This window comes from Elgaria multicarinata, chromosome 11 (genome assembly GCF_023053635.1).
Source record: "Elgaria multicarinata webbii isolate HBS135686 ecotype San Diego chromosome 11, rElgMul1.1.pri, whole genome shotgun sequence".
NCBI classification, from domain to species: Eukaryota; Metazoa; Chordata; class Lepidosauria; order Squamata; family Anguidae; genus Elgaria; species Elgaria multicarinata.
Genome location: NC_086181.1, coordinates 19,279,393 through 19,306,689, shown reverse-complemented (window position 1 = coordinate 19,306,689; position 27,297 = coordinate 19,279,393). Strand labels below are relative to the sequence as shown.

Below are 27,297 nucleotides of genomic sequence, written 5' to 3'. Positions count from 1 at the left end.
CTCTTCTTTCTATGAATTAAGCTTTGCCTCCTCTCTTCACTCAGCACATCATGTTTTATTATTCATTGGCTTGGAACCAGATTTACTCTGGGTAAACTGCACTGTTTTAAGTGGACTTCTGTTCCCCCACTTTCCACCGCAGCCCTGCCAGCCCCAACAAAGTGCTACACAGAGAGTCAGAAGACCCTGGTGAATGGACTGAGCTGTGGTGGTGGTGGTGGGGAACCCAGAAACCAGGTGGAGGGACCTTCCTCTTGCAAAAGTCAGATCCCGGATCCAGCCGTTTATGTGCACAATCCGTTCCAGCGCTAAAAAATATTCTACGTTGTTTATCCCATCCCCCCTCAAGGCACTCAAAGTGGGTGCACATAGTTCTCCACTGCCACTGAATCCTCACAACAACCCTGTAAGGTAGAGAGTGACTGGCCCATGGTTGATCCACGAACTTCATCTTTTGGGGCGGAGGGTGGGGGACAAATTTAGTAGTACTTACTATACCGCCCAATAGCTACAGCCATCTCAGCATGTCATAAACATGAAAAACATAAAATAAAACATAATATAAAACCATTTACAGTTTAAAACAGGTGAAACCAAGGTAAAAGAAAGAAAGAAGAGAAGGAAAAGGAAAAGGAAGGAGAACTAGGAAGAGAAAGGAGGAGGAGGAGGAGGAACACGGAGAATTGGAGCATTGGGGTGGTTATCCAATGTTAGTCCATTGAAAGAACGGGACTTAAGTTAGTCCCGACTATCTTAAGTCTTATTCACTTCAGTAGGTCTGCTCCACGTAGAACTAACACTGGACACTCCCTTTAGTGCTTATTATTACTTTCGTGCCTAGGAATACGCGCGGCAAGACTGTTTTCGCTGGCGCAGTGCAGATCGCGCTTTATACAGGGGGGAAAGTTGCTCGTCACCCTTAGCAGAGCTTTCTGGGGATCTCACCGCGCCTCTTTCTGAGCCAGAGGACGGGGCAGAGCGGCTGCCCTCCTCCTAGCAGGCACGAAGGGAGGGCAGGGAAGGCTCACCCAGCGCCGCTCGGCCCCCGTGCCACGCCCAACCACCAACCTGAAACTCCGTAAAAGGCTCTCTCGGAGACGATCAGGAGGACGAGGAGAAGCAGGGAGGACGCGAGCGGGACTCGACGGCGCCGGCTCATTGCGGGATCCCGGGCGGCAGCGCGCGCTGAGCGGCTCCATCTCTCCGCGGCGGGGAGTTTATACGCTCCTGGCACGCCGCTCCCGGCAGGATGGGGCGACCTCCCCAGCCCACCCAGGGCCTTGCTGGCAAGTCCCGCCCCGTCGGGCCAGTGCGTTGGCCAGCGCTCGTGCAAAAGGAAACACCGAAGCCGTTGGCCGGGGCCCAGGGGAATCGGGACGGAATGGCCTGCAAGGGCGGCGGGCGGCCGCTTTAGATCGCCCTATGGGTTTCTTCAGTCGTGCAGAACGCGGGTAGCATTTCCTCCACCATCACCACCGTCATCCCATGCTTTGAAACGGTGCAGTCCTTCTACCTTGCGGAAGGGGGCAACTCTTGGCCCTCCGGAAGTCCTGGCCTACAACCCCCATGAATCATCACCCTTGGCTCTGCTCCCTAGGGCTGATGGGAGTCGTAGGCCAACACCGCTCAAGGCATCGGAAATTGCCCACCCCATGGTTAGAGCAAACAGCAATAATCGTTGGCCATCCCTTGCAAAGTTTCACATGTGCAGAGTCACCGGCCGAAACTTCCCAAAGCATCTGAAGCCTGCAACACAAGCATTAGAGCAAACAGCAAAGTATGTTGGGCGTTACTTGGGAATAAGTTTCATTTTGCTGTAGAAAAAGGTCATATATTTTTAAAATATTATGTTATTTTTTTTAAAAAAAATGGGCACCTGCGTAACTCTGTACTTTCCCAGCCAGCTCCCCCCCAACTCTAAAGCATTTTCTAAAACAAGAAGGAAAGGATGCTACAGGAAGCAGAATTAGCCCTTTGCTTTGCCACTGTCACTCTCTGAGTGGTCATTTTCACACACTTACATAAGGGCTGCAGGGCTCCAGCCCATGGCCCAAAGTCCATCCCTAGCTCCACCACTGAATACATCCATGCCACAATGAGGCCGGGTTGCCATTGCCATTGATTAAACACTCAATGAGGTCCCCTGACAAATTACAAGAAGGATAGGCATATTCCCTTCCTGGTGAGCCCTGATCAGATATTAAGACCTGGTTCGCACATCACAGTAAGCAACGTTCTACGGTTATCCGAGGGTTGTTTAACTCTTGGAAGCGTGGGTGCAGCTCAGCTAGCTTCAAAAAGAAAAAGGCTGCTGTGTCTGTGTGGAATGGGAAGATGAGGGGGGCACTAAGCTCCCTTGGCTGTCAGATAACATGCGTCTTGTAAACCTCCAGACGACGTGCATCTTGTAAAGCTCATCTCTGGTATATTTTTATTCCTCCAAAATAAAAGCCCTTAAGAAGGGAAAGAGAATAGCTGTACATTATCTTTTGGTTGGTAGCACTGGGAGTCCTCTGTCTAGAAGCACAAAACGTGATAGGAAAAAGTACAGAGGATGAAGTGGGAAAACATGGGAGGTTCGGAAGTTGATTTTTATCTGAAACCCATCAAATTCCATGAACAAGGGAGGACGATTGCGTGATAAAAGCCTCAGGGTTAGGTCTGTGCACTATTTTGGTTCCTGATCCAAACTCTTTATGGCCACCGTAGTTTCCAACCTTATATTTCAGAAATTAGCCCCCATCTTCATTAAAAATGGAAGTTCTCAGAGAGGACGGATTGCTGCTGAACGTGAATGGATGGGTCAGGCAAGTCCCAACCGCTCGCATGGCTCACCAGGCAGGGGGCAGCAGGTTGGTAGATGCAGAGGGAGGGTATTCTATGGACTCCTGGTTGGCCTCGTGCCCGGAAAAGGACCTGCTTTGGCTGTCCAGATCTCGTTTCAGATCCAGATCCGAAGCTGGTTAGACCAGGTCTGGATCAGTCTAACGTGGTCTGGGGCCATTTCACAGGTCTCGCTTTTGTGCAACTTAATGCTTGAATAATGAGAACTCTGAGCTTCCTTTCATGGCTAGAAGCCAGTAGCTATTGCATGATGTACCTTCTTGGGTAGTGGCTGTAGGGAACGATTTGCTAGTTTGAAAATAAGGAGGGAATGACAAGGAAGTCTGAATTTTACTGCCTGCTGGTAAGGAAGAGCCTTAGGAAAGCTTCAAGGTGATGTTGCTTTGCTTTAGGGGACACGATACTCCTTTAAAGAATGCCTGTGTCTGCCATGCTGCCTGCTTTTCTCAGCATACATATTTGTGAATAGAACGTTAGCACAAAAACACTGTAAGTCTCCAAGAATCTCCCTGCCCAAGGCAACTGAATGTGGAGCTTCCAAGTAACTTGATGAAATGGCATTGATTGTTTCGGAAGAACTTGCAGGCAATATGGAAGCCATATTCTGTGGTGTTTGATTTGAACATAACATAAGAAAAGCCCTGCTGGATCAGACCAAGGGTCCATCTAGCCCAGCACTCTGTTCACACAGTGGCCAACCAGCCATTGGCCAGGGATGAACAAGCAGGACCTGGTGCAACAGCATCCTCCCATCCATGTTCCCCAGCAAATGGTGTATACTTGCTCTGATACTGGAGGTGGCACGTGGTCATCAAGACTAATAGCCATTGATAGCCTTCTCCCCCAGCAATTTAGCCACTTGCTCCGTGCCACGCCCAGCCACGAACCTGAAGCTGCCTTACCCTGGCTGTACGAGGCTCTCTCGGAGAAGGTCAGGAGGAGGAGGAGGAGGAGAAGCAGGGAGGATGCTCACGGGACTCGACGGCACCAGCTCATGTTGGGCTCCGTCTCGGGTGGCAGAGACCACTGAGGGGCTCTATCCCTCCGTGGGACTTTTTATCCACTCCTGACATCCCACTCCCAGCAGTATGGGGCGACCTTCTGAGTCCCCACCCCCCAACAAGCGTGACTCTCGGGCTTTGTCTATTTAGAAACCTTTCTCCTTGCAACAGCCCTCCTTAATATGAATGACCAGATAATTAACTTCAATCATTTGAATTACAAGATAAGACAGAAGAAATCACTCAGCATTTCTGTACCTCAGTCCTGTGCGGATGGATGGCTCTCTCCCTCCAGGGACCTCAATGACATGGAAAGAACACTCTGCCCTTGCAACTCTGCCCTTAGAGAGGATGTGGGAGTTCTTCCAAGTCTTATCCGTGAAGGCTTGGCATGGCATACACAATACCCCAGCCTCCTTCCACGTGTTCATATGACATCTGCACAGTGGCTTATGGGCATATACTTGAACATTGAAAGGCCTCCTTCATGCAATCGTAACCTCCATGAGCTTCTCAGGCATTCAGTGGTGGTAATAATGACTGTGTGGAGGGTGAGACTCCTCCCTGGGCTCTTCCCCAACCTCTACAGGTTCATTAGAACTTGCACCCAGAGGCTGCACGTGTGTACCGAAATACATGGTGGCTGTCTATGCATGATCCATAGCCTAGGAAAATGGGAGGGTTCATATCATTCCTACAGGAGCCTGTTTTAAGTTCTATAGATGGATCCTTGATTGTGTGCAGGTGGTGTCATGTCCTGCTGGAGGGATCCTCTTCCTCTGAGGAGCTGGAACCCCCAGAGATGGATGATGCCATGGAGCCAGGCCTGTCAGGTGACCTAGGAGAGCCTGGGGCCTCAGGTGAAATAGCCACAGGTCTATTCTTGCAGCAGGAGGAGAGATCTTCCTTTGAGATGGAGGCTGGATGACCATCTAGCCCCCAAGAGTGTTGCAAATCAAGAAGCATGCCAGAAGGGCTCTTTTAAGAAGTGCTTAACTAGAAGGGAGCATTCCTCATGAGGAAAGGAGTCCTCTGGAGCAAAGTTTATAACATGCTGCAGCTGAGCCCTGGGTGGGGTTCAGGAAGCTCTAGCAATATCACCCTTCAGTATCAGTCTAGCCTTTGCTGGAAACAACATCTTATTTTCAGCTCTAGTCTCCTGTTCTTCTGAACTTGGCTTGTGTTTAGCTCTGTGTCACTTATCCCTGGACTCCTGCCTGACACGGCTTTTGGATTCTGTTTCTCCTTGATTGATCTTCTGCATTTTGACCTTGGCTGCACCTCAGACCTCTCTCTGGAAAATTCCCATTTGCTCGAGGAAACTGTCCTTGACCATTTACATGCTAAATTGCCTTTCCTGTTGTCTTCATCACTGCATTTGCCTAGTTTGAACAGGACAGGTGGGGCTAGTGCACATGATCCCACTGGCCCTATTTCATTTGTTCTTTTCAGGTGGAATCAATACTGAACAGGGCTCGCCGTTGCAAGGTACAAGTTTCATGAAAGGAGTGTGTTCATAGGAAGCTGCCTTCTGTCAGGTCAGAGCATCAGGCCATGGCTAGTCCAGACGATATCCTGGGGATTGCCCTGGGATCATCCCTGTGCATCCACGTGATGCACAGGGCATCCTGGGAGCAGGGAGGGATGATCCCTCCTTTGGCCCGGGATATCGCCCTACCCTTTTTTTCCCACAGTCTCAGGATGACCCCAAGACTGCAGAACGTGTGGCCAGGCGTTGTGGGTTGTCCCAGCTCCTCACGAGTAACTGTGAGGAGCTGGGAACCGGGCATGGGGCACAGAGCTCCTTTTTGTTTGAGCGTTCATGCGCAACTTTTCCTTTAAAACAAAAACCCCAAAATGGTGCCCACGATGTTGCACACCATGTGTAGATGAGGGCGACGATCTCGTGATCAAAAAATCGCAAGATCGTCGCCCTCCAATCCCCTCGTCTAGCCATGGCCTCAGTCTAATTAGCTCAGGATTGTCCGCACCAGGGGTGCAACATGTGCAGTCTACATGTGGCCTGCCAGACCCCCTGCATCTGCTGCAATAGTGGCAGTGCCTGGAGTGTTTCACATTAGCAAGGGAATCCCTAGTTTTGTGTGCATGTGTGACCCCCCTCCCCACGGTACCTTCTTGGGGCTAAAATGTTGTGTGCTCCTGGTCTACGTTTCCTGACAGCAGCTTTCCAGCATTTTGGACAAGTGTCTTTCCTAGCCTTGCTTGGAGATCCCAGGGACTGAACCTGTGACTTTCTATCTTTCTTCCATATGGGCTTTTCTTCCATGTCCTCACTCACTTAAGCCTGCCCATGCAGTGATTCTCTTTATCCACTGAATGCTGGATCTGACCAATCAGCACCAGAGCACCTGGCCACTCTAATGGTGCTTAACCATGAGAGTGAGAAAGAGTAAACCCCCTCCCTGCCATTGATGTACCTGGTAGCAGTGCCACCATAATGGTCCCTATGTCCCCAGCATACACCCCATGTCCCCAGCGTACACCCCATGTCCCCAGTGTACACCCCATGTCCCCAGCATACACACATCAGTTTTCTGAGAAGAGAGGTGCAAGCATTGTAAGCAAGCAGGGTGGAGCTGAAGAGTGCAAACCTTTTTAACCTTTGTAAACCACCCAGAGAGCTTCGGCTATGGGGCGGTATATAAATTTAACAAATAAATAAATAGGCATTGCTGTAGCTAAAACCAAACTAGATCCAGGAAGGCCTGAACTCTCTTCCAGGATCAGATTTCACTCCTCATCCATGGCTGCTATTTCAGTTCAGTTTACAAAGCCATCCACCTGTGAGTTTGCAAACATAGATTTTATTAAGCGTTGAGGTGAAATAAGCAGGGTGTGTCCCCCCCCTTTTCATTTCTGCAATGGAAAAGTGGGCAGAAAGGCCCGTCTCTGAAATATTAGCAATCAATGCTTCTTTGACAGCTTGAAAAGTTCATCCAATTATAGCCACCGAGTATGAAATGAAGATGCAGCTACATCTACATGTGTCAATCATTCAGCCACAATAATCTGTTAAACGCACATTTGCATGTGCATCAGTTAATATTCACATTTCAAGGAAGTTGATTATATAGGTGTCCAGAACAAAATAGCCCTGTCAGTACCTTGACAACAGGAAATTCAGCACAGGCTGGTTTACAAATTACCACTACTTATCAGTTAGCAACACTGAAGTATCTCAGCTTTGATCCTTCTAATAGTTTACTCCAAGCCGAGGCTGCATGTCCTTTTCCTTAACTGTCTATTCACACCACACCTGCTTCTAACAAAGCAACGTCCCCCACCCTTCTTAAGCTCTTCTGCATGATCACAAGGACTGGAAACTTGTTAACTTTTAAAGTCTTTAGTTCATTAAGGATGTGCCAAATACAAAATTGTAATCATTCAAGGAGGTGAAATAATGGTTGTGCACAACTATACAACTGCAGAAGTATTTGAAGTATGAGGAATAGTGTTAATTTTAATAGTTATGTCTATATGTGATTCCTGTGTAAGCCAAAGGTCTGCTGTAGCTGGTCAGGCAAGGCAACATCAGAATTGATGAGCATTTGTGCGCAGTAAAGGAGAAGGCGTGGTTTGTATATCAGAGAGGGAATCTGAGAAGGAAGTGAAGGTACTGTTGGATACACCACTGCTGATTCTGAACTGCTGAAAGGTTGAGATTGAAGTATCCTCAAGAGGACAGAGTCCAAGTAGACTCCAAGGCAAGAGATGAGCACTGGCCGCAGCCTGTGTAAAAAGACTTTAGTCCTAATTGCGGGATAGATGAAAGCAGGATGGAACCAGAGGAAGAGTAGTCACATCCCATTGGTGAATTAGCATAGTGAGAATCACAGATGTCCAGGACATTGGTCGATTACAAAAACCAATCTGGAAAGAGAGGCAAACTGATGAGTCACAAACATATACACACACCCCTGATGGGCATGGATCATGTCCAATGAAGTCAGCGGCTCAAAGGCAAATAAGCTGACCTCCTTTGGCAGTGATAAGAAAATCTGAAAATGCCCCTGTTGAAGCCCTTCAATTTGATGTGAATAAATTGCTCACACACACTCCTGACACTTTCCCTCTAGCCCTCACCTTCATACCTCTAAAAACAAAGAGACACAGGAAGCCTCAAGGCTGTCTTGATCTCCTGGCTCCTTATCTGCCATGGTCACGTGTTACTTTTTCCACAAACACATCTGTTTGTGTTTAGAAACTAGGCTGGGTAACATAGACTTTGGCCTCATCTACACCAAGCAGGATATTGCACTATGAAAGCAGTATATAAAAGGCAGGAGCCACACCAAGCAGGATATAGCGGGATGAAAGCTGTATACGGTATTTGTCAATGGGCCCCAACAGTTCAGTGCACTTCAATACCACTAGTGGCTCCTGCGTTTTATATGCCACTTTCATACTGTAATATCCTGCTTGGTGTAGATGAGGCCTTAGAGGCACGTCGTGTCATCTATTTACCATCAAAAGCCTTCTGACTAGGCATTTCTGAAGGGTCAGAGCATACTCTGGAATTCCTCAAAGAACAGAATGCAACATTTTGCACTGGTCATAGGCTGCCAAAATACGGCATTGTTTATGTAAGAATGGGTTTCTTTTTATGAAACATGTATGGGACCTGCGATCAGTCCCAGGAGGGAGGAGGGAAAAGTATGACTTCATCAGAGCAACTTTGATGAGTATAAATGTATGCTGATGTGAATGATGGGTAGGGAGTTTTCACCATCGGTTGGTACGGGGGTGAGCCTTTCTCCTACGCGCGTAGTAAAATAAACGGTCTCTGTGTCTGGATCGGTTGTTGAAGTCGATCCTTCCCTATCGGGTAAGGGGAAATGTCCCTAACAGCAGTGTCCAGCCTCCAAGCATTCCTGGGACATGTAGCTTCTAGAGTACCACATATGCATATTAAGGACATGAGCATTGTGGGAAAACTACATTTCCCAGAATTCTTGGTGCTTGGGGTTCTGCTATTACAGCCCTCAATGGCCAGATCTACACCAAGCAGGATAGAACACTGTGAAAACGGTTTGAAAACTGTATATGGAGGGTGTCCTGGGCCCCAACAGTTATCACTACTGTTATTAAAGCAGTAGTGTAGGTCCTGCCACCATTCCAAGGAGAAAAGGTTGAGAGAAGGCTGCTTTTTGAGATAGAAGAGTGGGGAAGTGGAGCCATTGCTCCAGCCCAGCAGAAGACCTCCTCTCACTGTCACCACCAGCACCCATTCCAGCTCTCTGTACAGAGGGAGCTGAGAGTGGGAAGCAGGCCCATTCCTCCAACCTTGCTGGAAGACTTCCCCCCCCCTTCCCTCCCCATATCTCTTTCTACGTGTGTTGTGTCTTTTTAGACTGTAAGCCTGTGAGCAGAGACTGTCTTGCTTTCATGATTATATAGATAACCTGCTCCTGGAGCTTTTTTGGCGGAGGAGCAGGATAAAAATACTTCAAATAAAATAAATAAGGAAACAGTAAGGTGGAATCTCCTTGCTGGCATCACTGGGTGGGGGACTGGAGGGAGGCAGGGTTCAGGATCTCTTGGGAGGATGCTCAACCCCTCCTTGGTGGTGCCATTGGGAGAATGACATGACCCAAACATCAGAACTGAGCCCAGGGGGAGATAAACCAAGTTATTTCCCAATTTTGATTTTTTTTTTTAAAGAAACGTGGCTTTGTTGAGCCCAGTCTCATGTGAAGCTAAGGGGAGTTTTCACCTCATTGGTTTCTTCCGACATTAATGCTTTCTCATTCCTTATACACTGATATGTTAAGTATTATGACAACATTAAAAATGCAGGAAGTAACCCCCAAAGTCTGTAGTCTTTTCCAGAAGGTCACCTCCATGTGTGCAATTAGCCGTGAGGAAGGGGAGCGCAGTCAGCTTGCAGGAAAGGGAGCTGACGTCTGGGCGGGGGGCGAGTTGATGAAAGCTTGGTGAACTCCACCTTCCAGATGGATTTCTCTTACATCTCTATGAGATACCCTCCACCCCCGCCCGGAAATCTTCACACATTCACAACGTTGGAAAAGGGGAGCCTGTGGAGGTCCATTGGTACATCAATAAGACGTCCCAAGGGGGAACCCTGGATGTTGAGGGTCCCCAACTACATTGGCAGCCTAGACATGTAAACTGTTTTATACTGTTGTTTTAATATCTTTTGATGGTTTAAAATGTTGTATACTTTTTGACGTTCACGGTTTTTAACTTTTGTAAAAGAGAGCTTCAGCTATGGGGCGGTATATAAATTTAATAAATAAATAAATTATAAATAAACTGTCATAGGAACATAGGAAGCTGCCCTTATACTGAGTCAGACCCTTGGTCCATCTAGCCCTCTATTGTCGACACTGACTGGCAGCAATGGCTTACCAGGGTTTCAGGTGAGATTCCTTTCCTTGCCCTACCTGGAGAAGACAGGGATCGAACCTGGGACCTTCTGCCTGCAAAGCAGGGCCACAGCTAGACCTAAGGTTTATCCTGGGATCATCCAGGCTTCGCCCCTGCCTGAGCACTGGATCCCCTGTGTGTCACCTAGATGAACAGGTTTGACCCCTGGACGATCCAGGGATAAACCTTAGGTCTAGCTATGGCCCAGGTGCTCTATCACACTGAGCTATGGCCCCTCCCATAGTCCCCCTTTTCAGATGTCACACACACATCAGTGGTAAGGTTGAGAGGCGTGTGGATGTCAGAAGTGGCCGGGAGGCGCAGTTCCACTTCCGCCTCTAAGAGTTGGATGTACGTGTGGAGTGCGTCTTCTGAACAGGCTTTGTATGTGTGAACTGGGGTGTTGGGTGTGTGGCAAAATTGCAAAATAACAATAACAAAATAAGAGGAACTATGTCACACACTTACCTCACTGACAGTTCTTTGTCTCTTCTTAGATAAGTGACTGAGACATATTTTGTTGTGGTAAATCTGTTGAAAATCAAATGATATATGTTCAAGGTACGGGTGAGTGAGCAGATTAAATAATGTACCATAGGCCAGATCTACACCAAGCAGGATATTGCACTATGAAAGCGGTATATAAAAGGCAGGAGCCACACTACAGCTTTATAGCGGTATTGAAGTGCAATGACAACTGTTGGGGCCCATTGACACATGCCATATACCGCTCTCATACCACTTCCATACTGCTTTCATAGTGCTATATCCTGCTTGGTGTGGTTCCTGCCTCTTATATACTGCTTTCATTCCACTTTCATAGTTCTATATCTTGCCTGGAATATCCAAATTTTAAAAGCTTTTAGGAAAAAAATACTAGAAAACATCAGGAAATAATCTGATTTGTAATCCATTTCTTGTTCCTTAGGGATAGGTGAAGAAATGAGGCACCCCAAGAAGATGAGAAAATGATAATTAATTATCTTAGGACTATTAGAATTGCAATCAGTTATAAATGGAAGCAAAAAGATGTCCTGTCAATAATTGAATTCATTGTGAGGGTCTGAGGATTGGGCTTTATGTTGAATCTTACAAACATTAATAGAGAGGTTAGACAGGGAAAAACCATCTTGAGAATTGGTCTATTTTGGTATGCAACCTTGTGATATATTGGGAACATTGTAAGCAAGATGATGTAAAGGTATAAGGCAATACAAAGAATGGTCAACTGATTGGAATAATAGCTTGAATGATAGACCAGTGGTAAGAAGTATAAAATTTGACATGAGATTGTATTATTTAATTATAATTTTAAAACTTTGTATTAGACATACTTTACAAAAATACAGAAAAAAGTATAAAGTTTTGTATTGTACTTTTTAAAAGGTAGGAAAATGATGTGGGACTATAACTCCAGAAACAAAACTTCACAGATTGGGGAACCAATAATTCAACTGGAACCTACTGAAAGCTGTTTCGATTCCATCACACGTCATTCTGATCTCACTCTAACTGTCCGTGCCTACTGCTCCAACCACAGTAGTTTCTGAAACACCAACTGTTTTTCCTACCTGAAGGCTCACAGTATTTCCACTTCTGATCGTTATCGTAGTTCCCAGTGAGAGAGCACCAGTACTTCCAGGTGGCGACTCCATCTGTAGTACAAGATGTGTAAGACTTGCTTTTGTAGATGAAAGGAAAGACGCAGGAGCCATTGGGATTTACATTCGATCCTGAGACAGCTGGGGAGGACAGAAAGAGAAAAGGGTGAGATGGGCAACATCAACATGAGAATGTGAGCTTTAGCCAACTATCACCCCACTTTTGATACCTGTGGGGGTGGGGGGACGACATGATCATCTCCCTCCAACTTTGAAAGATGGGTAAGAAAAGATGTATGACAATGGAACCAATGACCTAGTGAGGTGGTGGGCTCTCCCACACTAGAGGCATTCAAGAGGCAGCTGGACAACCATCTGTCAGGGATGCTTTAAGGTGGATTCCTGCATTGAGCAGAGGGTTGGATTCGATGGCCTTAAAGGCCCCTTCCAACTCTACTATTCTATGATTCTACTGTAGGATCATTTCTTCCTACTGGGAGATCATCACCGTACTTTTCTTTCCCTTTTTATATCAAGAAACAGATGCAGATGAACAAATAAAAATCAGACTAGGTTTCTGATGTCGACTAGTTCATGGGTGTGGGTCGCACAGGCAGCAAGGTTTGATGGTGCTCCTGGACAGGAAAAGGAAGGCCTGTCAGTATTCCTTTATGCCTCTCTTGTTCTAGCCTGCTGCTTGATTCCTAGCTAGAATGAAAACCACGCTGATGTCCAAGGAGCTGTTTATGCACCCTGTGTTGTGTGCACACTAGCAAAGCCAGTATCAGGGGGTGGATTTGTTGGGCAGCTGCTAAGTTTCCACAGCAATTGGGCTCACTACCAACCCCACAAACACAGAGACACTGCTGTTCTTTTGCCGTTGTCGCTTGGCCTCCTGCCCTCTCTGAGGGATGATATTCAATGTGTCTTTGCATTTAACATGCATGTTTGCTTGTTTTAAAATGCAAATTGAAGCCTTGGCTGATGGGTGGGGAGCAGGTAATTATTAGGTTCATTATTTAGCCTATTATTATTATTATTATTATTATTATTATTATTATTATTTAGCCCTTTCATCCACTGCTGTAATCCTGTCACTGGGAGGTGTGAGATGGCATGAGAGTGTGTGCTTTAGCCAACCATCATAGCATTTTTGATAATTGAGACAAAAATATGATCATCTGTCTCCAGTCTTTGAAGGTGTCTCAACGGAGCTCCAGGGTGTGTACAACCCGCTTTGCATCTGTGAGCCAAACTGTGAATCCTTCCCCAAACTCCAGGAAATTTTTGTGCAATTTTAAGGGAAGGTTCTGAGATTTTCACGAATCTCTGAGCTATTCATGCAAATTCTTGCTGAATTGGCGCAAATTTGGCCGTAGTTTGAACAAATTATATGAGTCTCGTGTGGCGCAGAGCGGTAAAGCAGCAGTTTCTGCAGCCGAAACACTCCCCACGGCCTGAGTTCGATCCCAGCGGAAGCTGGTTTCAGGCAGCCGGCTCGGGTCGACTCAGCCTTCCATCCTCCTGAGGTCGGTAAAATGAGTACCCAGCTAGCTGGGGGAAAGGTAATAATGGCCGGGGAAGGCAACAGCAAATCACCCCGCTATAAGGCCTGCCAAGAAAACATTAGCGAAAGCTGGCGTCCCTCCAAGAGTCAGCAATGACTCAGTGCTTGCACGAGAGGTTCCTTTCCTTTCCCTTTAACAAATTACTCAGAAATGTTTGCAAATTGCAGAATGTTTGTGGTGGGGGGGGAATGCATAACATTCCCAGAAAATCTATGAAACGGCCTGAATTGTTGCAGTTCGCGTTGGGCACCAAAACAAAATCCGGGGGGCTGAGCCTAGGAAATCCCATTGAACTACATCCTCCAAATGGATTTCTCCAGCTTCCCTATCCTGGAAGCAGGGTGGGGGGACTGCTCTTCTGAAGTTGGTACTTGCGTTGGGAGGAAATCCCCAATGGGGAGTGGGGGTACCCCTCAATGCATGCAGTAGCCTAAGGCCTCTTTTCTTCCCAGGCCGTAGCTCCCATTGAACTCAGTGACAGTAACTTCTGAGGAAACATGTGTGCGATTGGGTGTGTTGTGTTTTCAAGGCCTTCGTGATGTGAGACAATAAAGAGGTCTGCTGTATAGTTCACAAAGCTTGATTCAGTAAATAGACATCTCTTCACACCTGGAGAGAGTGTGAATGCTAGGAGCTATCCTCTAAGCTTAATTAGCCTAACAAATTAAGGCTAATTTGTTAGCCTTAATTTGTTAGGCTAATTAATTTGTTAATTTCTTAATTTGTTAGGGGGTTGGACTAGATGGCCTTGTAGGCCCCTTCCAACTCTGCTATTCTATGATTCTATAAGGCAGTTGCCTATCAACTAAAATGGACACTTTCCCTACAGTGCCAACAGGCTTTTACTGACTCCATCCTTTAGGGAGTTTCTTTGAGGTGAAATCTCAGGCAAGTAGCTGACCTAGGGCCTTGCTAGACCTACCTGCAAATCCGTGCGGGAGGAGGGGCCAGCCCATGCTAAAAGTAGTGCGGGCCATTGCCCCTGTCTACATGTAAGACGCAATGGGCTGCAGGAAGGACCTGTTGCGTCCGCCATTTTTTTTTTTTTTTTTAGTTTAAAGGGGCCATGTGTGCAGGAGCGCACCAATGAGAAAGGCAGGTTTTTTTAAAAAAGGGCTCCCTGCTCCCCCTGCCCCCGATTCCCCCCCCACGCGCAATCTTCGATCCACCCGCCCACGATCTCCGATCCCCATTCCCCCTGGTTCCGTTTCCCCCCATCTCCCCACCCTGCCTTGATGGCTGCAGCGCTCCTGCAGACTGCTGTGTGCTGCTTTTCCCGGCTACTCACGAGTAAATATGGTAGCCAGGAAAAGCAGCACAACAGGCTACACGCCCACGGTCTCGGGCTCAGCCCAAGACTGCAGGAAATACCAGGCCAGAAGCGGTGCCAGTTATCCCAGGCCAAGGGAGGGTTTTCCCTGCCCGAGCCCGGGATCCCCTGTGTGTCATCTGGACACACAGGGGCCGGGCCGGGGCTTGTTCCAGGCTACCCCATCGTCTAGCAAGGCACCTAGTGTACAGTCTTCTGCCTTCTCTCACGTCTGCCCACTTGACCCTGCGGTGGACTCCAACGTTCCCTCCCCTCTGACAGAGACTGAGTTCACTAGGTGGAAGAGGGAGGAGGATGTCTGAACCTGGGCATCCTGTCCAATAAGCTCCTGGGAAGATTCATCCTTGACTCTTGAAGAGTCTTGAAGGATCTCCTCCCCTGTTTTCTGTCTTGGCTGGTGTACTTCTGGTTCTGCTTCTCTGATCCCAACTGAGCCCCCCAAAACACACTAGGGAGAACGGGCCAGATCCTGAAAGGTTGCATGTCTGAAACCAACCTTTCTCTCCTCCAACAACCCCACCTAGGCAATGTGATGCTACCTGATATCGGAACCTCCAGGCGTTTCAGTTCTGTATCAGCGCAGAGGCTCCATTTCTGGTCCTTGTCATAATTAGCTGTAGTGGCACACCAGAATCTCCCATTCCCATCCTCATTGGTGCAGGCTTCAAATATCTGGTTCTTGTAGGTGAAGGGGAAGACACAGGTCTGACCATCGGCGTTCCCACCATACTCTGCAGATATGCCAAGCACAGAAAATGACATGGGGTAGCACTGAGTTCAGTTGCCAGAGAGAAGGGGAGGAAGCAAGAGGCTAATAATTCTAGAAATACAGAATAGCAGACCAGGTGAAATCTCCATTAACAAAACACTCCTAGATGGATTTTAGAAATCCAGTGGATTCATAAGTTGCTTCTCTTCCAATGCCAAGCCCCACTCTCAGATTCCAACTCTGGGCGTCTCTTTCTCATTTTAAGGGTCCAAACAAGGCATGGCATTAATTATGTAATTGCAATTAATACGTCTAGTTTTGTTTTTTGTTTTTTAATTTAATAACAGCTACCGGGGGGGGTATGACAAAATCAGGGCCATGGTGCACCAGAAGGGAGTAAACCTTCACCCCACCCAATTCCATGGCCATGATAACAAGTCCCTCTCTCTCTCTCTCTACCTCCCAAAATTGTTATTCACTTTCGCACCATTGAAAGACATTTTAGATTTGAAATGCCTGCTGAGAAAGAAAAGTTTAAATAGTTTTACATTTTAGAACTCAGCTACACTTTGCATACTTGAAAGCTGTTGCACCGGTACATAGTCCCTATTAGATACGCACAGAACTGGATTGTGCTTTGTAGACTTGGTGGGAAAGTGTACAAACTGGCAAAAATTACATTTCTGCATGTGTGCACAGCTCTATGTGCATGTGTGCATGCATGCGGGCCGCAGGTGTGGCCCGTGGCACCGAAATGGTTGTGCACCCCTCTTTTAGATGCCGAAGGATACAAACATTCTGCACAGCCCCTGGCACTTCAGTGGTAGCAGTCCTGGTAACCGAAGCGGCAGCATTCCTATACAATTGATACTTTCCAAGGCGGGGTGCGTCCCGCCACAACCCAGCCCGGTCACCAACAAAACCTCCTACCTTGAAGGGAGCATGCCTTCCACTTGCTGTCCTTGTCATAGCTTGGGGTTGTGGCACACCACAGTTGCCTATCAAAACTCCCGTCTCTTGTGCATGACGTGTAGGATTTGTTTTTGTAAGTGAAAGGAAATGAGCAGGGGGCAGGATCTGAAGAGGAAAAAACAATTGCGTGGAGAGGGCATTAAAGAGCGGGATTCATGTGTGGCAGGGTGACCAGTGACTAAAGGCCCAGAGTCAAGCCTTAGCTAGACCTACCTGCTATCCCGCAACGGAGGAGGGAAGATCCTGTGTTGTCTTTAACGCGAGATCCCTCCTCCGTTTACACGCAACGTGCGACGACGTCAGAAGCAGAGGCGTCGCGCCTGCCATTTAAATTTTTTTTAAAGGACCAGCAGCGCACGAATGCTCGTGCACAAAAGGTAAGTCCTTTTTAAAATTTAACTTACTTTCCCCACTCCCCCCACCCTACTCCTGAGGAGTGCTGCACCCCGTGCGCGGAGCCGGGTCAACCCGTGGCAACCGGCCACACGTTCCACGGTCTCGGGCTCAGCCCAGGACTGCGGAAAAACTGGGGCCAAAGGGGAGGGCGAGATCCCGGGGCAAGGAAGGGATCATCCCTCTCTGATCCCAGGATCCCCAGTGCATCATGTGGACACACAGGGATGATCCCGGGGCTCGCCCCAGGATAAAGCCCCATCTAGCTACGGCCTCAGTTGTATTCCATAGTCAGGAGTATCTGGGAAACTATGGATACCAGCCAGCTACACAGAGAATTGACTAAACTCTGCATATATTAGTGTAAAGCCTACACAGCTGTGGAAGTTAGTAGTCCTGGTACTTTCCCACTTTTTTGCCCCTCAGTCCCCTCCCTGCAAAGGGGCTCATGAATATTGGAAGACAGAAACAAACTTCCAAGTGATCTTGATAGGCTGGAGCGCTGGGCTGAAAACAACAGAATGAAATTTAATAGGGATAAATGCCAAGTTCTACACCTAGGAAAAAGAAACCAAATACACAGTTACAAGATGAGGGATAGTTGGCTCAGCAATACTACAAATGAGAAGGATCTTGGAATTGTTGTCACAAGCTGAATATGACCCAATAGTGTGATGTGGCTGCAAAAACAGCAACTGCTATTTTGGGCTGCATTAATAGAAGAATAGCTTCCAAATCACATGAGGTATTGGTTCTCCTCTATTCGATACTGGTTAGGCCAAATCTTTAGTGCTGTGTCCAGTTCTGGGCACCACACTTCAAGTATGAAGCAGACAAGTTGGAGGGGGTTCAGGGGAAGGCAACGAGGATGATCCGGGGTCTGGAAACAAAGCCCTATGAAGAGAGATTGAAAGAACTGGGCATGTTGAGCCTTGAGAAGAGAAAACTAAGGGGAGACATGATAGCACTCCTCCAATACTTGAAAGGTTGTCACACAGAGGAGGGCCAGGATCTCTTCTTCAGCTTACTAGAGTGCAGGACACGGAATAATGGGCTCAAGTTACAGGAAGCCAGATTCCGGCCGGACATCAGGAAAAACTTCCTGATTGTTAGAGCAGTACGACAATGGAATCAGTTACCTAGGGAGGTTGTGGGCGCTCCCACCCTAGAGGCATTCAAGAGGCAGCTGGACAACCCTCTGTCAGGGATGCTTTCCTGCATTGAGCAGGAAGTTGGATTCAATGGCCTTTAGGCCCCTTCCAAGTCTGCTATTCTATGAGTCTATGATAATGCAAATGTGGCTCATGCATAGTGAGTGTGGTATTGTGGTAGGTGAATTGCATGTTGGGAGTTGTAGGAGAGGCATGGAGGGGAGCTGAGAAGAAGAGGAAGTAAAGGGGTGGAGTCAGGAAGACTGGAGTGTGTTTGTTAGAGTTGCAGTTGCAGTCCAGGCCGAGAATAAAGGAGTGTTTAAGAAGATGTCTCTGGTGTCTTAAGATTCTTGCAATACAACAGTGAGGCCCATGCCAGTGCAACAGCACCCTCCTGCCCATGTTCTCCAGCAACTGGTGTACATAGGCCTACTGCCTCTGCTTACAGAAGGCTTTCTAAACCTACTCCAAGTATAGAGAGCCCATGTCCACCTTTGTGGGTAAGGAAAAAACATGGGGGAATTTAACTGGCGTGGGCTTTGGAATGACAAAACAAAAGAAAGGAAACATTGTCCATCCTCTCTCAACTGACCCCTGGCTTCTGCTTTTGCTAATTGGTAACTGTCTGAATGGAATCATGTCTAATTCGGATCTGGGGGAGAAAAGTGAGATATTTCTAGCACACTGTACACACTTCCCCACATCTTCTCACATCAGCCAAAGTCCTCCCCTGTTTTGCTTACCTGAGGGATCACAGTATACCCATGTGGGGTTTACATCATAGTTTCGGGAGAGAGAGCACCAGAGCTTCCCATCGGATCTCCCATCTGCTGTACAACCTGAGTATTTCTTGCCTTCGAAGGTGAAAGGAAAGACACACGGCCCTACAGGGTAATTCACATCGAGTCCTGGAAGAGGTGGAGAAATGTGAAAGGGAAGGGCTCCTCCTGTGACCACCACCAACTGTCTCTGGAGAGGCCACCAGTGAGGGAGGAAGCAGCAGCCAGGCACCTCTCCACCGTGCCTGGGTCCAGCTCCAGCTGAGAGCCCCCTCCCTCCTGCTGTCAACTGTCTCTGGAGAGGCCACCAGTGAGGGAGGAAGCAGCAGCCAGGCACCTCTCCACCGTGCCTGGGTCCAGCTCCAGCTGAGAGCCCCCTCCCTCCTGCTACCAACTGTCTCTGCAGAGGCCACCAGTGAGGGAGGAAGCAGCAGCCAGGCACCTCTCCACCGTGCCTGGGTCCAGCTCCAGCTGAGAGCCCCCTCCCTCCTGCTACCAACTGTCTCTGGAGAGGCCACCAGTGAGGGAGGAAGCAGCAGCCAGGCACCTCTCCACCATGCCTGGGTCCAGCTCCAGCTGAGAGCCCCCTCCCTCCTGCTACCAACTGTCTCTGCAGAGGCCACCAGTGAGGGAGGAAGCAGCAGCCAGGCACCTCTCCACCGTGCCTGGGTCCAGCTCCAGCTGAGAGCCCCCTCCCTCCTGCTACCAACTGTCTCTGCAGAGGCCACCAGTGAGGGAGGAAGCAGCAGCCAGGCACCTCTCCACCGTGCCTGGGTCCAGCTCCAGCTGAGAGCCCCCTCCCTCCTGCTACCAACTGTCTCTGCAGAGGCCACCAGTGAGGGAGGAAGCAGCAGCCAGGCACCTCTCCACCATGCCTGGGTCCAGCTCCAGCTGAGAGCCCCCTCCCTCCTGCTACCAACTGTCTCTGCAGAGGCCACCAGTGAGGGAGGAAGCAGCAGCCAGGCACCTCTCCACCGTGCCTGGGTCCAGCTCCAGCTGAGAGCCCCCTCCCTCCTGCTACCAACTGTCTCTGCAGAGGCCACCAGTGAGGGAGGAAGCAGCAGCCAGGCACCTCTCCACCGTGCCTGGGTCCAGCTCCAGCTGAGAGCCCCCTCCCTCCTGCTACCAACTGTCTCTGCAGAGGCCACCAGTGAGGGAGGAAGCAGCAGCCAGGCACCTCTCCACCATGCCTGGGTCCAGCTCCAGCTGAGAGCCCCCTCCCTCCTGCTACCAACTGTCTCTGCAGAGGCCACCAGTGAGGGAGGAAGCAGCAGCCAGGCACCTCTCCACCATGCCTGGGTCCAGCTCCAGCTGAGAGCCCCCTCCCTCCTGCTACCAACTGTCTCTGGAGAGGCCACCAGTGAGGGAGGAAGCAGCAGCCAGGCACCTCTCCACCGTGCCTGGGTCCAGCTCCAGCTGAGAGCCCCCTCCCTCCTGCTACCAACTGTCTCTGGAGAGGCCACCAGTGAGGGAGGAAGCAGCAGCCAGGCACCTCTCCACCATGCCTGGGTCCAGCTCCAGCTGAGAGCCCCCTCCCTCCTGCTACCAACTGTCTCTGCAGAGGCCACCAGTGAGGGAGGAAGCAGCAGCCAGGCACCTCTTCACCGTGCCTGGGTCCAGCTCCAGCTGAGAGCCCCCTCCCTCCTGCTACCAACTGTCTCTGCAGAGGCCACCAGTGAGGGAGGAAGCAGCAGCCAGGCACTTCTCCACCATGCCTGGGTCCAGCTCCAGCTGAGAGCACCTCTCCCTCCTGTTGTCACCTGTAACTGCTGAACTTTCCAACTAAGATTGTAGTGCCTGAATTTGCTTTCCTTTTCCCCCTCCTCCTCCTCCCTCCCAATCCCTTTTCCTTTTGTGTCATGTCTTTTAGATTGTAAGCCTGTGGGCAGGGACTGTCAAGAAATACTTTTGTAAGCCGCTGTGAGAGCCTTTTTTGGCTGAATGGCGGCATAAAAATCCTTAAATAATAAATAAATAAATAAATAAATGCTTCTGTGACCCTATCACAACGCTATGTCTGATTCAGTCATGGAATGTGTCCCGACAACATGATCCACGTAAAGCAGTCTGCCCTCCAGATGTTGTTCAAAGACAACTGCCATCATCGCTGACAACTGGGCGTGCTGGCTGGGGCTAATGGGAGTTGTATTCCAACATTTGGAAGGCACTAGGTTGGGTCTGGCGTGGGCTGGTCCATGAAGTTATGAAGAGTCGGAAGCAACTGAACGAATAAACAACAGGTTGAGGAAGGCTGAGTAAGTTAAACTAGCACAACAACAGTGCAGTCCTATGTATACCTACTCAGAAATAACTCCTGTTGAGTTCAACAGGACTTACTCTCAGGTAAGTGTACAGATTTGCAGCCAGTGTCCCATTGATTCTAATGGGAGAAACATAAACGCATGCTTAATTTCCCACTGAAATCAAAGGGGAAAGTGCTTAACTTTGGCTGGATCATGCCTTGAATTTTACATTCTTCTCATTCATTATTATTATTTCAATTTTATATTCTGCTTATATACAGAATACCCTACACAGGATATAAACGTTTCCATTTCTCACTGCGTTATCCTCCATCCAAGCTGCTGATAAAGACTTCTACTTTCCCTAAGTGCTTCAATACTACTTTAAGCTCCTCTCAGTTCCACTGCTTCTGTGAACACCATCATTGTTGATGCTAAACACAAAGCAGGGCATTTATAATATGTAGGAGCCTTCTGGGGAATGTGGGGAAAAATCTGGCTGTGCGTCATATATACTAGGGCAGCCTTCCTCAACCTGGGGCGCGCCAGATGTGTTGGACTACAACTCCCAGAATGCCCCAGCCAGCTGGCTGGGGCATTCTGGGAGATGCAGTCCAACACATCTGGCACGCCCCAGGTTGAGGAAGGCTGCACTAGGGTGACCATATGGAAAGGAGGACGGGGCTCCTGTATCTTTAACAGTTGTATAGAAAAGGGGATTTCCACAGTTGTCATTTGTATGTATGCAGCACCTGGTGAAATGCCCTCTTCATCACAACAGAAGCCAAGCCCTCTTGACCAGATGCAAAAGAGGGCAGGGCTCCTGCAGCTTTAACTGTTGAGATGAAGAGGGAACTTCACCAGGTGCTACATGCATACAAGTGACACCTGGTGAAGTTCTCTTTTCTATACAACTGTTAAAGATACAGGAGCCCTGTCCTCCTTTTCCATACGGTCCCCCTATGAGCATCATCAGATGGGAGGAAAATTGCAGTTCCCTACCATCACTTCTCCACCCCGGCTCCTGTCCTACATCATTTCCTCTTTCTTCCCACAGAAGAAAGAGGAAGTAAACAAAGACCACGTGGCCCATTCAGGGGGCATTGTTATCACACCAGTTTTCTTGCACACAGCAGGAAATAGTGACACATCCCATTTCCCCCAAAAAAAGTCGGATTAAAAGGAGTCCATTTTGTGACAGAAAAAAGGCAAGAAGAAGTGGGAGGTGCTTGGGAGGCGGACGGCAGTGTCTAAATGATGCGTGAAAAACCATGAGTGGGCAGTAGAAAGCGTGTGATAAAACACTTGTCTGATGAACGCCTATATCTACAACCAACCGTCTTTCAACATCCCTGCCAGGCAACCCCGCTTTCAATTCTAATCCAGCAATCCCCCTGGTTCACATACTGGTGTCAGCACAGTAGCGCCACTTCTTGTCTTTATCATAGCTCCCCGTCGTAGCACACCAGAATCGCCCTTTATGTGCAAATTTGTTGGTGCAAGTGTAGTAAGTATGGCCGAGGTAGACGAAGGGGAAAACGCAGGCTTCTCCATCTGAATTTCCTCCATACTCTAGACAAAGACAAGAGCAGAGATTGTGCATATTTATACTGATCATTTGCTTGCTTGCTTGCTTGCTTCCTAGCCCATGTTTTCAAAAAACAACAACCTTGAATTACATATAGACACTGCCTCTATCTAGGCATTGCCACAGGTGTAGAGCAAGAGCGGGCAGAAAGTAGGTCCCTAGATGGTTTGGACATCAATTCCCAGCATTCCTCACCATTGACCATGCTAGCAGGGGCTTCTGGGAGTTGAAGTTCAAAACATCTGGAAATCTTCCTTCTGCCCATCCTGTCATAGAGGAGAATTAAGCTTTTTTCCCTCCTGAAACAGAGATGTCAAGGACTAACTACAAGCTTCATCCCATGTACCTGCTTCCTTCGGATTATCCCTGTAGTGCTAAGCTTTCGCGGTTGTTGTTGTTTTTGCTACCGGGCGACAGTGATCCTTTGCATACCAAGAAGTGAGTTTAAGAGGGGAAATGTAAAAAAATCATTAAAAAATCAACAGATGACCCAATTCAATTCAAATTTGGTGTGCTTACAGCTCTCCCTAATATCTATTACTGTGCCAATTTTGGTGTCTTTATCTTTAAAGCTTACGCAGATGTAAGCATTTGTTTAAAATCCTGCTCCTGCGCCCCAGTGGCGGCTCGGAAGATACGCTCAAAAAGTAGGGGCTAAATAGGGCGAATCTTTTTGCTTTATTGCACAATTAAGGCAGGATGCATGGGAGAACTTCCCAATCAAAGCAGATTATAAGGTGGAAAACTTCTGAGTCCTTTGCATACAATTCGCGGTGATTGCACAGTATAACGCTGGTGTGATAAAGCTCTACATGCTGCACATAGATGCAGTGAATGCTGCTTAGAAACAAACACAATTTGGGAAGGAGGGATAAGAGTGGAGAAAACACGCCACTTGAACAAAGGCTGGACCAAATGATGCAGATTTTTCTCTTCCCCCCCCCTTTTTTTTTTGACCATTTATTGGGTGGATGGGTGGGGTGAAAATAACCCCCCTCCAAAATAGGGGGAATTTTCTCTGACATTTGGGGGGGGGCAATTGCCTCTTACCTTATTTACCCTTATAAAATGACCAAGGGTTTTTGGTTTTTCCCCTTGGTTTTTTAATATTAAAAAGAAGAAGAAGAAAGCCGTACACCACTCACAACAGACTGAGTAGCCTTTTCTGTAGCCTCCCAATGGCAGCACTGCCTGGAATGCCTTGGGCACAATGCCACATTGTGTCATGTTCCAACAGAATTCTGGGAAATGCGGCGGTGGAAAGTGGCATGAGGCTTTCTCCGTCACGTCCCAGTGGCCACACTTCCCAGAATGCCTTGGGAGCAATACGACCTCATTTTGTGCTGCTCCCAAGGCATTCAAGGAAGTACGGCCAGCAGAATGCTGCACCGACCCACATTGCACCTCTAAAAGTAGCAGCAGGCTTTAAAAAACCCAAAAAAGTTTAAAAAGCAAGGAAAAGAAGGGAGAAACCTCAATCACTTTGTAAGGATAAGGGTGCAATCCTAAGCATGTTTAGACAGAAAAAAGCCTACAATTCATGGCTGGCTGAGACATCCTGAGAGTTGTAGACCTTCTTTCTGTCTAAACATGCATAGGACTGTGCGCTCATTAAGGCAAGTGGCAACATCCCCTCCCTCTACAAAACTCAATGAAATCTCTCCCAATAAAACTATAGAAAATCAGCTACTCCTATTTCTTCTCTTCTATCCATCTCCATCCTAGCATAACTACTTGTATTGGTAGTGGTGCCAAAATTCAGTCCAGGGACTTTCTGGACTAGCCATCAGAAATGGAATCTATTTCTTTTCATAAAACAGAGGACACAACACTGTGAGCTTCATTAAATTCTGTAGGCCATCTAAGAACATAAGACCAATTCTAGCCCACTTGCATTGGCTTCTGGTATGCTTCTGAGCCTGATTCGAGGTGCTGAGTTTAACCTATAAAACCTTACATGGCTTGGAACCGCAATACCTGAACGCCTCTCTCCCAACCTGAACATACCTGAGCACTATGATCAACATCTGCCTCCCCCCCTCTGAATGCCTCCTCCAGGGGAGGGTCAGAGGGTGGCAACAAGACAGAGGGCCCTCTCAGCGGTGTTCCTCCACGTATGGTGAGTGCTCTCCACTCAGGCCCACCTTGTGCCAACACTCATCTTTTCCATGCCAGGTTAAGACTGCCCTCTACTCCCAAGCATTTAATGGCATTTAGTAGCATACGATGGGGCATGTATGCCAGTCATCTAAACAGTATTTTATTGAAATTGGGGGTGGGGGTTATTTAGCTGCCTAAACTGTTTTAAATTTTGAATATGTGTGCTTTTATTCTGTAATTGAAAGCTTCATCCCATGTACCTGTTTCCCTCGAACTATCCCCTACAGTGCTAAGCTGTCGGCATTGTTGTTGTTGTTGCTAGCTACACACCCCGGGTGATGGCAGCACTCCTAAGATCCTTTGCATACCAGGAAATGAGTTTAAGGGAGGAGATGTAAAAAATCATTAAAAAATCAACAGATGATCCAATCACATTCAAATTTGGTATGCTTAAAGCTCTCCTTAAGATCTATTACTGTGCCAATTTTGGTGTCTTTATCTTTAAAACTTATGCAGATGTAAGCATTTGTTTAATTTTTCTTTAAACTGCGCCCCCAGTGGCTGCTCGGAAAACAACAAATGATTCGCTCCAAAACTTATAGCAAAATAGAGCGGGTCTTTTGGCTTTATAGTACAATTAAAGCAGGATGCATGGGAGTACTTCATAGTCAAAGCAGATTATAAACAGGAAAACTACAGAGTACTTCACAATAAAAGCAGATTATAGGATGCACGCAATTCGCAGTGATTGCACCGTATAGTCCTGGTGTGATAAAGCTCTTATGCTACATTTTTATGTTATATTTTAATATTTCATGAGTTGTTGCCAAAGCTGTCAACTAATAGCTTTGGCTGATATTGAAATGAAATGAAATGAAGCCATAAGCAGGTGGTTTACTCCTCTCACCCTTAAGGGCACACAGCTTCCATCGGCGATCCCTGTCATAGTTTTGGGTCGTGGCACACCACAGCGGCTGCTCAGTAGAACCCTCCGAGGTGCATGTAATATAGGATTTCCCCTTGTAAATGAAGGGAAAGACACAGGGTGGCGGATCTGAAAAGGAAAAAGAGGGAAAGGGGGAAACAACAGAAGGTACACTACACCGGCGAGAAATTGAGTGGTAAGGAGAATACAGAATGGGAAGGCTTGTTCACCATAGCTGGTGCCTACCCCCACCCCAAATGCCTTGGGAGGTAGAGTGTTTGGAAACAAAGATGGGCAGAGATGGAATTAAAAAAATAAAATTCTCAATATCATACTGCCCTTATACAAATCTATGGTGTGACCCCACTTGGAAAACTGTGTATAGATCTGGTCACCACACCTAAAAATGGATATTGGGAAATTGGGAAAGACCTTTTTATTCTCCCAGCATTTTAACAGCCTATAAATAAATTTTAACTTGGTGTTTTTAATTTGTAATTTTGCATTACTGCTGTTTTTATCTGGTTGAGCTTTTATATTGTATTTTATATTATGGTTTTATACTGTTGTTTTATACTTTGAATGTTTTTAATTTTTGTGAACCGCCCAGAGAGCTCCGGCTATTGGGCGGTATAGAAATGTAATAAATAAATAAATAGGGCTGAAAAGGGCAACAAAAATGATCAAGGGGCTGAAGCAACTCCCCTATGAGAAAATTTTACAACAGCTGGGACTGGTTAGCTTAGAAAAAAAGGTGAGTACTTGAAGACAAGCTAGAGGTGTACAAAATTATGTGGGGTAGAGAAAGTGGGCTGCGAGAATTTTTTTTATCAATCTCTCATAGTTAAACTTATGGAATTCGCCACCACAAGAGGTGAGAGGCATCAGCTTGGATGGCTTTAAAATTGGGTTAGAACAGTTCATGGAGGAGAAGTTGATCAAGGTATAACTACCTCCATTTCATGGAGAACATGAGTAGGACGGTATTATGACACTCATGTCTTGCTCGTGGGCTTCCCAGAGGCAACTAGTTGGCCACTGTGTGAAGAGAATGCTGGTCTAGATAGCCCTCTGGTCTAATGTAGCATCATCCTTTTTCTGTTCTTTCATAGCTCACAGTGCCTTTTCCCAGCTCTAGCTGGTATATGTGGGTGGGGGGAGACCTAGGCAGCAGGGAGACCCCAAATGCAGCCTCAATGTGGACTGCACTTGCTCAGTGATCACAGAATACAAATTGATAGTTGGTTGGGGGGGAACCCTGGGGGGGGGGGGAAGGAGAATGGAATGAAATATCCTGAACAGAAGCTCTGCTCACTGCTATTCCAAGCTCCACTCCTAAAATTACTGCATTTTATTATGTTTGCAGGTCAGTTCCAAAAAATCTGTTTTATATGTTTTAATATTGAAAAACAAACAAGTGCAGAAAAGCTAACTTCTTTTTAAAAGTCTGGTTGTTAAAGCTATGGTCAGTTGCAAGAGATCTATGGAACAGAGCGATCCATGACATGCTAAAGCAGCTTGGAAGAGCGAATGGGACCAGCGATTCTTACCTTCACTTGCTGCAATTAGTAGGAGAGCCCAGGTGTACACGAGGAAAGCTGCGAAACAGACCATCTCTGCTCTCAGTCAGAGGACCTGACAGGCGTGAGGGATGCACATGATGCTCACTCTTTTTATAAGCCTTC

General features: G+C 47.5%; 1 protein-coding gene across 1 annotated transcript; it reads right to left on the bottom strand.

Annotated features, from left to right (window-relative positions):
- Window positions 1-1,024: 1,024 nt before the first annotated feature.
- LOC134406668 (uncharacterized) lies at window positions 1,025-27,297 on the bottom strand. Its single transcript, XM_063138186.1, has 8 exons — window positions 27,163-27,297; window positions 25,595-25,753; window positions 22,407-22,571; window positions 18,721-18,885; window positions 16,392-16,538; window positions 15,292-15,483; window positions 11,825-11,986; window positions 1,025-1,386 (listed from the first exon to the last, which is right to left on the bottom strand). The coding sequence occupies exons 1-8, from the start codon at window positions 27,224-27,226 to the stop codon at window positions 1,025-1,027; spliced, it is 1,416 nt and encodes a 471-aa protein (XP_062994256.1). The 5' UTR covers window positions 27,227-27,297.